Source organism: Nerophis lumbriciformis, unplaced genomic scaffold (assembly GCF_033978685.3).
Source record: "Nerophis lumbriciformis unplaced genomic scaffold, RoL_Nlum_v2.1 HiC_scaffold_878, whole genome shotgun sequence".
Classification (NCBI taxonomy): Eukaryota; Metazoa; Chordata; class Actinopteri; order Syngnathiformes; family Syngnathidae; genus Nerophis; species Nerophis lumbriciformis.
In genome coordinates, this window is record NW_027316907.1 from 12,501 (window position 1) to 24,096 (window position 11,596).

Sequence of the window (11,596 nt, forward strand, 5' to 3'; positions counted from 1 at the left end):
TTTGACGTCTTGTCTGACATAGAATGGAAGGGTACAATATATTATAATAGCATAAGGTGATTATAATTGATGCAAAAAATGCTGTACTTGCAGTAAACACACTATTGTGTTTAGATATGAATACAATATTTAGAGTTAGTTTAAGGGAAATGTGAAATGTTCATTTATACAGTGCTATGCTGTGTAATAACATTGATTTAGTAACACATTTTGGATTTGATTTAATTAGATTTTTAAAACATATTGATGAACACATAGGTGTAAACATGCAAGATTGTAGCCAGTGGCTAATTTCCATATTTCGTCCCTGCCAAACACAAACGAACATGACAGCACTAAACGCCGGGACAATAAGGCCATATACAACATCCATCCATTTTCTACCGCTTGTCCCTTTTCTACCGCTTGTCCCTTTTGCGGATCGCGGGGGATGCTGGAACCTACAATAAAACAATAATAATATAAAGTACAGTAGATTAAAAAAAAATCAACAATAAACCATATTACTAATGACAGCCAAGCAATTAAATGACCATAGAAAGTTGGATTTAAGAGCTCAAATGTTTAAGTGCTGAAGTGTTTTAAAGTTAAGATATACAAGAGGAGAATTGCACATTGCTCGTTACAAGGCGCTAATTCTCAAGTTTTTAAAGTGCTGGTATAAACTGCACATTGCACTAATTTTGCACACACGGGCGTGTGGGCTTATTGCACAGGTTCGCATACATAGTTGTGATGATGTACTATTTCACAGCATAACACAATGTATATGTAAGCAGACAGGGTCACGAGATTACATCAATGTGATAAAACAACACTAGATCCTACAATATTTCAGAATGCTCACAAAATAGTAACGTCGACAGTAATTGTTTTCAATACATCCATCCAGCCTTCAATTTTCTACCGCTTGTCCCTCTCGGGGTCGCATATATTGTCAATACAAACGCGTACATTTGATTGAGGAAAGCATCGGACATATAATCGTCTTCCTCGTCGGACATTATTGAAATGAAAACCAGCAAATGAAAAACTGAAAGCTATGGTTGTTCTACAATGTTTTGGTTCGTCGACAATAACTTCCGACGAGCTACAAATTACACTTACGGTTCCTAGCTTCCTATTCGTCTTGCAGTTGTTTTTAAAAACAAACAAACACGTACGGTGATAATTCGTAATATATTTAAAAAACAGTTATAGTTCTATTTTTCTTTGAAGTTTGTTTTGAGAAAGAGTGAAATTCAGGTTATTCAGTGGTTCAATACCGGACACGTGTTAATGCGACACCATGTAGTCTCGTCTAATCAGGTTATCTGGACACAAGATGAATAACTTGGTTAGCTCATGTTTGTAAAGCTGTTGACTGAAACAAATTAGTGTCTTACAACAAGGTGTATAATATTAGGTGGTATCATTTGACCTGTGTCTGGATTTGGCGAAGCGTAGCTTTTCATCGCAAGGACTCGCTAGCTTGAGGCTGCTAACTAGCTAGCCTTTCAAACAGCTGGGGTAAGCTGTCAACGCACAACAGGAGCGTCTGGCGGTTTAAATACACACGGTAAGTAATATAACGTAATATAACATTCAGCGTGTTGTTTCAGTTACATGATTAATAATGATGCACGTAACGCTGTGCAGCCACTGTCATGTTTTGATTATTCTAAGACTGTTCAATACAGAACATCCTCGCAATGGAGTTGGCTCACAGTCTCCTGCTGAATGAAGAAGCTTTAGCCCAGATAACCGAAGCAAAAAGGCCCGTTTTCATTTTCGAATGGCTTCGGTTTTTGGATAAAGTTCTTGTGGCGGCAAATAAGGTGACTTGCATCATAGTTTCTGCAGCTTTCATGAGATGGCAACCAGCTAAGAATGTTTGTGTTTGCACGGCAGGTGGATGTGAAGGAAAAGCAGAAGAAGCTTGTGGATCAGTTGACCGGACTGATCAGCAGTGCTCCAGGTCCACCTACGAGAAAACTGCTTGCCAAAAACCTTGCCACCCTCTACAGCATTGGCGACACATTCACTGTTTTCCAGACGCTGGATAAATGCAATGATATCATCAAAAGCAAGGATGACACACCTGCCTACTTGCCCACAAAACTGTAAGATGAAGTTCAATTACTGCAGTTGTTTTCATACTGAAGTGTAATTCTGGTCTTGTCGTCCCCTCCCGGGCCAAGGGACGACAGGGATGCGTAGTTGGATCAAAATAGACGTCAGAGACGCTTTGCTGAACCAAAAGTTGCTTTATTACAAGCAAGCGTTATTTAAACAGGTCTGCAGTACTCGGAGGAATCTTAGTCAAAAATGGAGGATTCCTAACCTGCCAAACCGTCAGTTTATATATTCCTTATTTGTTTGTCTGGGTGTGGGCTTAGTCCCAACAGCACCACCTGACCATAAAAGTAGAAGTTTGTGTGTAAGTGTCTGGAAAACAACTGCTTTGAGTCATAACGTAGTCTCCTCTCAAGGATATGGCTATCTCTTTTGCATTCCAAAGTCCCAATTAGGGCCTCCTTCCTATGAGAAGTGATCCAATTCGCCTGCGAATAGCAAACTAAGTTAAAGTAAAGGAACCAATGATTGTCACACACACAATAGGTGTGGTGAAATTAACCTCTGCATTTGATCCATCCCCTTGTTCACCCCCTGGGAGGTGAGGGGAGCAGTGAGCAGCAGCGGTGGCCGCGCTCGGGAATAATTTTGGTGATTTAACCCCCAATTCCAACCCTTGATGCTGAGTGCCAAGCAGGGAGGTAATGGGTCCCATTTCTTTAGTCTTTAGTATGACTCGACCGATCTCAGAGCGGACACTCTAGCCACAAGGCCACTGAGCAGGTGCCTTATCTTATCATGTGCTCAAACTGAAATACCACTCTGTACTCAAACTTGAAGGTTTTCTTTTTCAAAGATGAATATGAACATTCACCATATGTACAACATAATATGAGTTAATTAATACACTTCAATACATTATCCCTTGCATTTTTGCAGTTTTTTTAAAGTTCCAGTAATATACCATGTTTCCCTATTCAAGGGATTTCGTCATTAAGACAGATGTCACTCTGCAAAAGGATGGTTCGCATTTTAATGGAGGATTAAGCGTACATGAGAGATAATGCTCTGGCAGACACTGATGCAGTCTAATAATTATTGCATGGTCATGTAACACTCTTTGCCGATCCAGTCATTTGTATTTCCTTATGGGAGAATTTAACATAAATAGTGCCACTCTGCATAGATGTAGCTTAACTTCCCTTAGCTGTGCATCCGGAAAGTATTCACAGCGCTTCATTTTTTCCAAATTTTTTCAGCTTTATTCCAAAATGAAATACATTAATTTTTCTCCTCAAAATTTTACATGCAATACCCCAAAATGACAAAGTGAGAAAGTTTTATTTTTTGCAAATTAAAAAAAAAAAAAACAACAACTAATAAAGCACATGCACATAAGTATCTATAGCCTTTGCAATGAAACTGAAAAGTGAGATCAGGGGCATCCTGTTTCAACTGTTGATGCTTGAGATATTCCTACAGCTTAATTGGAGTTCACTTGTGGTAAATTCAGTTGCTTGGACATGATTTAGAAAAGCACACACTTGTCTATATATAAAGTCCTACAATTGACATGACATGAATAAGGTCAAAGGAATTGTCTGTAGATCTCCGAGATAGGATTGTCTCGAGGCACTAATCTGGGAAAGGGTACAGAAAAATATCTGCTGCCTTGAAGTTCCCAATGAGCACAGTGGCCTGCATAATTATTTAATGGAAAAAATGTTTGAAACCACCAGGACTCATACTAGAGCTGGCCGGCCGTCTAAACTGAGCGATTAGAGGAAAAGGGCCCGAGTCAGAGAGGGGGTCAAGAACTTGATGGTTACTCTGTCGAGCTACACAGCATTGAGGAGAATTTTACAGAAGGACAACCATCTCTGCAGCAATCCACCATTCAGGATTTTAAGGTCAAGTGGCCAAACGTAAGCCATTTTTTCGTAATAGTTTGCCAAAATGCACCTAAAAGACTCTCAGACCACGATTAAGAAAATTCTTTGGTCTGATGAGACAGAGATTGAACTTTTTGCCATAAATGCCAGGCATCATGTTTGGAGGAAACCAGGCACCGCTCATCACCAGGCCAATACCATCCCTACAGTGAAGCATGGTGGTGGCAGTATCATGCTGCGGGTATGTTTTTCAGCAGCAGGAACTGGGAGACTAGTCAGGATAGAGGGAAAGATGAATGCAGCAATGTACAGAGACATCCTGGGTAAAAACAATGCTTCCCATCCAACCTTATGAGGTGCTGCAAAGAGGAATGGGCGAAACTGCCCAAAGATCGGTGTGCCAAGCTTGAGGCATGGTATTCAAAAATAATTGAGGCTGTAATTTCTGCCAAAGGTGCATCAACAAAGTATTGAGCAAAGGTTGTGAATACCTACAGTATGTGCATGTGATTTGTTAGTTTAAAAAAAGAAAAACATTATTTAAAAAAGCTCCAAAAATGTTTTCCCATTATCATTAGGGGGTATTGTCTAGAATTTTGAGGACAAAATAGTATTTATTCCATTTTTGAATAAGGCTGTAACATCACAAAATGTGGAAAAAGTGAAGCGCTGTGAATACTTTCCGGATGCCCTGTATATTCTTCTAGGTGAGACAGAACCAACAGAGCCTTTTTTAGTTGCAGGGATCACACTCCATTTTGCCTCATTTTCGGCAAGACTTGATCTACTTGATCGCACGCGATCGACTAACTGATTATTATGCCCATGCCTAGTTTGGGTTACCCACTTCTGCTATGCTAAAATAACGTTGAGCCAGGAGCTTTCAGATTAGCTCTATAGGGTGGCCTTTTAGCATATTGACTCTAATCAAAAAGTTATGTCATGAATGTAATAATGCATAATAATTTGTGATTATTCACCAAATCATGAACATAATCTGATTATTTTTTATTTTAGCGCCGCAGTGGCATGTGTCGGAGCTTTTTATGAGAAGATGGGGAGGATGCTTGGAAGCTCCTTTCCAGACACTATTAATAATCTTTTGAAGGCATTAAAGAGTGCAGAGGTACAGTATGACATCTTAATAAAGTCATGACAACAGAAATTCAACTTGAGTGTATTGGAACTCAGTAAATGCATGCATTCTTCAGAATATGATGCATATATGTCCGTTTTCATAATTCTTCTGCTTTATGCAGTCCCAAGGCAGAGGAGAGATACTCCTCAGTCTGCAGAAGGTGCTAAATGGACTAGGTGGAGCTGCAGCTTCATGTCACAGGGACATCTACAAGAATGCCCGCTCTTTACTCACAGACAGGTCCATGGCTGTGCGTTGTGCAGTGGCAAAGGTGAACCGTGCACAGTATAAGCATCATACAACTATATAATGTCAACAACTACCGTATTTTTCGGACTAAAAGTTGCAGTTTTTTTCATAGTTTGGCCGGGGGTGCGACTTATACTCAGGAGCGACTTATGTGTGAAATTATTAACACATTAGCGTAAAATATCAAATAATATTATTTAGCTCATTCACGTAAGAGACTAGACGTATAAGATTTCATGGGATTTAGCGATTAGGAGTGACAGATTGTTTGGTAAACGTATAGCATGTTCTTTATCAATCAATCAATCAATCAATCTTTATTTATATAGCCCTAAATCACAAGTGTCTCAAAGGGCTGCACAAGCCACAACGACATCCTCGGTACAAAGCCCACATATTTATGTTATAGTTATTTGAATGACTCTTACCATAATATGTTACGTTAACATACCAGGCACGTTCTCAGTTGGTTATTTATGCCTCATATAACGTACACTTATTCAGCCTGTTGTTCACTATTCTTTATTTATTTTAAATTGCCTTTCAAATGTCTATTCTTGGTGTTGGGTTTTATCAAATAAATTTCCCCAAAAAATGCGACTTGTACTCCAGTGCGACTTATATATGTTTTTTTTCTTTCTTTATTATGCATTTTTGGCAAGTGCAATTTATATTCCGGTGCGACTTATACTCCGAAAAATACGGTAATCATTTTCATTTGTAGGTTTTCTACAAAAGCATATAACTGATCCTACTTGAAGTTCAAACATTCTCATCTACTATTCTACTAGGTGCTGATATGATACTGTACTGTCATCATATTAGCTAAACTTTACAGCGAAAATACAGAATACCCCCTATTGAGAAATATGATTTTATGTTAAACCAATACATTATATCTATGGTTTTATATATTGGCTCAGATGTTATAGTAACTTGAGGGTTCCAGATTCGTATAGCAGCTTTCGCCATCTTAGTCACGGCCATTATGTTCTTGAGACACTTTGCCCACCTTGCTTCTGATGGGTCGTGGTTAGCACTTTGTATGGCAGCTTCCGCCATCAGTGAGTGAATGTGTGTGTGAAAGAGATGTATAATGTAAAGCACTTTGGGTATTGTTGCAGGTATGGTAAGGCCCTATATAGGTGTTTTAAAGCCCTATATACAGTAGATACAGACCATTTACCTTGTATATAATATGGAATATATATAATATATAATGCTGTGTAGCTGTTATAGTATTTGACTGTGTTGACTAAGCAAAATAAACACATGCTGTAACCACTACTAACATGACTCCATTGTGATTTCATGTACCTTTGCAGTGTCTGTCCGAGCTGCAGAACGAGGCAGTATTCATGTGGACCACAGAACTGGAGAACATGGCCACACTGTGTTTTAAGGCCCTGGAAGGCTCCAACTATGGTGTTCGGGTTGCTGTGGCCAAACTGCTTGGGACTGTCATGGCCACAGCTCTGATGCCCAAACAAGCTGCTGGTACTATACTTTATACATTGATAAGTACAGTCACGCTTACTGCAAATGCTCCAATTCATGCCTGCATTCAGTTAGCCACCTTATAGTCGCTGGGTGCGTGATCTGCAAATAACCGTCGGGGTCTCAAATTAGTGCCGTCAAAAGCATTGACATTAAGAGATGTGCTCTGCGCCCTTTAAAAACAAACTTCGACGGAACTTTAGATAAAACTGAGGCAATTACCGTAGTATTGCAGCGACAAACTTTCTTATAATCGGTGCACATCCAGTTTAAAATAGCATCTTAAAGCAAAACATGAACATGAGAATGGCGTCGCTAGCATGAATGCTACATGGACAGCGAACAGAGAACAACAAACTGCTGGCTGAGTTTATCTGCGTTTTTTTCTAAATGGACAGCCACCGCATGTAGGACATTAACATTACAGAAGACCAAGTGCTGCGAGATGTTCTTCATGTCGCCAACTAACGCCAACTAATTAGAGGTAGTTTGTACGAAAAAGAGATCAGCGCTGTCATCCGAAAAGGTAAATAATAATGTTTGTGCAACCAAGGGTTTGTAATTAGATGATGCCCAGCAAAAAAGACAGACGGTAACGAGGGAATCGAGAGGCACGTTCTTTATTGACAACCGTCATGTCTCTCGTCAACACACTGGCTTCTCGTCAAGGCACCTTTTCCCTTACACACACACACACTTCACAAAAATGGCATGACAAGTCACATCTGGTCCCACTGTGCCAACAAAATAAAAAATGGCTTTATTTGTTTAAACAATTAGTTAAACTAAGGAAGAGTATATGCAGATGTAAATGGTGCACTGTGTAAAGTTGTCCTTAGTACATTATCTATTAAAATACTGTACATCTCTACCTAGTTTGCTAGATTATTGAAAATACTTTCAAAATGTGTAATTCTTACTATACTTACTGTCACCAAGTTTTGAGCAAATCAACGACTTGCAGTTCCGTGAAACATCTAAAAAAACATTCCTTTATGACATTCTGACTACCAAGTTGTATTTGTATCCAAATATTAAGCAAATGGTATTTATGCAATCAAATAATAACCTCATATTAATAACAATTAATCACTGTTCAAAAGTGTGATTAATCTCATTAAAACATAATCAATTGAGATTCCTAATTGTATTATTAGTATCATTGCATGTTCTGGGGGTTAAGCCCCCTGTCTTTAAAAACTAGTGACACCTCTGTTTCTAACTTTAATTAAGGGTTGTTGAACACACCACAGTTATGTGCTACAATATGCAGAAGTAAAACTTATGCATACTTTTCTTGTATGCTGCCACAGATATTATATTTTAGCTACCTTTTATGACCCCATTCTTGTTCCAAAATGCTGGTGCTTAAATGTGAGCTGTAATGACGTGCAACCTCTGTGTTGAGTGATGTGTTCGAAGCTATTGTAGCTTTGCCACTATCCAGGGGGAATTAACCATTTTGTTTTTTTTAATAGGGAGTAGAGGTAGTCTTAGACATTTTTAATTTGATTCAAACAACCTTATTATTGAACTTTCACATCAACATTTATTTATCCTAACATTTAGTTTGTTGTTTTCTTATAACTTAGATATTGAAATGACGGAAAAATAAATATTTAAACTTTACAAAAGCCTAAGAGCCCCCTCCACTTTGACCCCTGTATTGACTTGGCTCTACCATGCACTTCAAAATGTTTGTTGTGCTACTCAGCTGTTGGTGGGAAACTCCTGTTACACATGCTGTACTGTTGTTTACAGTGAAATCATTCAGTGTTTATGATGACTGAGCCTTACTGGTGTTACAACAGTGGTTCTGTTGCTGCTTTGTTACTTGCTAGTAAATGACCATGTGGTAAAATAAAGCTATGTTTGCCTTTCCACTTTTTCATGCTCTCTAAATTAATATTTAAGTTTAAAACATGTTACCGTATATATGGAAGTAATAGCCTTTGTTTTCAATTTTGCCTTCTTCTAATTAATTGTCTCTACAGTTTAGGCAAATAAACTCCCTGGCTATGATTAGTGCATGTACGGTAATCATGTTTCATATTTTGATGTTTTTTAGCTCACGGTTGACTTCTTATTGTTTTCTCCAAGTTATGCGTCAGAATGTGAAACGGGCCACGCTTGAAGAAGTGCTGGAGTTAATGGCCACAGGCTTTCTGCGTGGTGGATCTGGTTTCTTGAAGAGCGGAGGGGAGATGTTGAAAGGCGGGGCTTCTGTCAGCAGAGAAGTCCGGGTGGGCGTCACACAGGTGAGCTAAATTCTCTACAAATGATAACAGTTAAGCATATCTTATACCGTCCCTCCTTTTCCTCAGGCTTATGTTGTATTTGTGACGACACTCGGTGGTCAGTGGCTGGAGCGCAACTTTGCCACCTTCCTCTCCCACGTTTTGGACCTTGTGTCTCATCCAAGGGCCACCCAGACGCATGTCGAAGCGGTGTACTCGAGGCGCTGTGTCTCCTTCATGCTGCGTGCCACCCTGGGCAGCTTACTCGGTGAAAAGGCACAGATTGCAGCCGGCAAAGAAATTTGCCAAGCCATCAGCAAGCAAATGAGGGCCGTAGGTAAGCAAGATTGGACTGATCGTTACAGAAAAAAGTACTTCTCTGGAGTAATTCACTTTCTATTCAGCTTCTGAATATTTTGCATGGTTTGTGTTACATTATCACACAATGGTTTTGTCTTTTTGGATTTATGAGTGACATTAGCACTACCTGCTACACTGGCTTCCTTTTTATCGATTTCATTATTATCATACTATCATCATTCATTACTAAATTGGCACTTGATATGCTCATGCTTTTTATTTTCATCTGGTATATCTTTTGGTGTCATTTGCCAGTGAGTTCTCTCTTTGTTAGATTACAAATTGTAACGATCAGTAACAGATATACAGTAGTAACCCCCACTGAATACAGAAGCTGCACAGTCTATGAAGGAAATGTGCACATTCATAGCAGTCACAAGCCATTTGCGCTCATGGCATCAATAGATATTTGCATTATTTATTTGTTTTGTTTTTACTCTCGCCTAACAGTCTTTCACAAAAAACACAAAAGTACTTTATTCCAAATTGATTGTTCTTTATCTTTGTTTTTTAACCTGTAAAATGTGTGGGGAAAAAGTGGCTTTTTTTGTTTTTATTTTTTATTTTTATTTGATTTGAATTATCTTCACAGCCAAACAAAATAATAATAGTCATATTTTTAAATGTGGAAAAACATTTTGAATTATATATTTTTTTCACTTTTTTGCTCAACTTTTAAGTAAACCACAACATTAAACACAAATATCAAACATGTAATGTTTTTGTTTTTAATTTTCACCGTTCTGAAGGCCTTTTGATCAGATTATGTCACATGTTTAAATTAGTTAAATAATTAAGAAGTTGTCCAATATATGTTAGCTTTTTGTTTTGCGCCACTGACATTGATTTATTATGATGCCTTTCTCTGGAACCTGTTATTTCAGAAGCAGTTGTAAATGACCTCAATGGGGAGAACAAGACCGGGACAGCTGATGTCTCAGCCAGCCAGCATGTTATGGTGTGTGCCCTAAAAGAGTTAGGCAGCATTGTTCAGAGTCTGAGTGCCACATCTTCACCTCTCATCCAGGAGCCTTCTATAGGTAAGATACTGTACTTGTGTATCTTATAATAGTCTTAGTGCAGAGCATTCCTAACCATTTCTTACATACTGTATCTGGACTTTCTTTTAATGCTAATTGTCCCCAGGACTTCTTGAAACCGTGACCTCGGTGCTGCTACACCCCAGCATGGCGGCTCGTTTGGCTGCAGCATGGTGCCTGCGCTGCATTGCCATGGCACTGCCCTATCAGTTAACCCCGCTCTTGGACCGCTGCGCTGAGAGAATTAACAATCTGAAGAGTTCACCTGAGGCTGTGAGCGGGTACAGCTTCGCAATGGCAGCTCTCCTTGGAGGCGTACACCAGTGCCCTCTGGGAATACCACACTCTAAGGGCAAGGTGTGTGGATAAGCAGTTTAGACCTTTTAGATCACACTCCCATCTTGCAATTTTGTTCTGAATGTTCGACCTCATCAGGTTTAGATTCAAATATAGCTGCTTTACTGTAGTTGGTGGTGAGTATAGCTGAAGACCTCCTGAGGACAGCGGCTCAGAACAGCCGACTCTCCTTGCAGCGCACACAGGCTGGATGGCTACTGCTTGGGGCCCTCATGACATTGGGTGAGTTAAAATGTCATCTCTTGCTGGAGTTTTTATTAGCAGTACCTATTTTCCTGTTTTTTGCTTGTATGTATACGCAGGTCCTTCCTTGGTGCGTTATCACCTTCCAAAGATGTTATTACTCTGGAGAAACGTGTTCCCTCGCTCACAGAAGGAGCTGGAAGCAGAAAAGGCAAGGGGAGACTCCTTTACCTGGCAGGTGACCCTGGAAGGCCGAGCTGGAGCACTCTGTGGTAAACCAAGACACCTGCGTTTCAGGCTGCCCAATTCTGCCAAAAAATTTAATTACGAATCTTTTTGCCCAGAAATGAGATCATAATACTCTGGGAAGATTTATGCCATTCCTAATCAGAGGTTCTCGAAGGAAATTTGATGGTATTCTTTTTTTAATAGAAATGAATAGACTGACTGAAAAAGTGAAAATAATTCATCAAGTAAAAAAACATGGCACCCTTGCTTACTCAACAGTTATGAATGCGAAAAAGTCTAGTCAAAAGAAAAGTCAGTGAGTTTTTGTGATCGCTCCTCCTGCAAGCTGATTAATGATAG

The 11,596-nt window shown here is 39.3% G+C and overlaps 2 protein-coding genes across 4 annotated transcripts in view; one reads left to right on the forward strand and one right to left on the reverse strand.

Annotated features, from left to right (window-relative positions):
• LOC140678493 (G patch domain-containing protein 11-like) overlaps positions 1–1,078 on the reverse strand; it is a 3,106-nt gene extending 2,028 nt beyond the window's left edge. The window contains exons 1-2 of one of the 2 annotated variants that reach the window (XM_072912778.1): positions 955–1,078; positions 1–13 (exon numbers count right to left, since the gene is read on the reverse strand). The exon at positions 1–13 is cut by the window's left edge and continues 214 nt beyond it. In XM_072912778.1, the coding sequence (XP_072768879.1) occupies positions 1–13; positions 955–1,004 (63 nt within the window). In that variant the 5' untranslated portion in view covers positions 1,005–1,078. Of the gene's footprint in view, positions 14–847 lie in introns of both variants that reach the window. The other variant, XM_072912779.1, reaches the window with a different exon arrangement.
• On the forward strand, positions 841–11,457 carry LOC140678492 (HEAT repeat-containing protein 5B-like). 2 transcript variants are annotated; one of them, XM_072912777.1, is made up of 12 exons: positions 841–1,558; positions 1,666–1,817; positions 1,891–2,102; positions 4,965–5,073; positions 5,207–5,356; positions 6,660–6,831; positions 8,932–9,089; positions 9,156–9,405; positions 10,313–10,468; positions 10,575–10,825; positions 10,936–11,047; positions 11,128–11,457. In XM_072912777.1, exons 2-12 carry the CDS (start codon positions 1,692–1,694, stop codon positions 11,364–11,366), a joined length of 1,935 nt encoding a protein of 644 aa, XP_072768878.1. In that variant the 5' UTR covers positions 841–1,558; positions 1,666–1,691; the 3' UTR covers positions 11,367–11,457. The 2 variants fall into 2 exon arrangements, with proteins under 2 accessions (XP_072768878.1, XP_072768877.1); XM_072912776.1 differs by having other exon boundaries at positions 988–1,558; positions 1,680–1,817; positions 11,128–11,456.
• Positions 11,458–11,596: the final 139 nt, after the last annotated feature.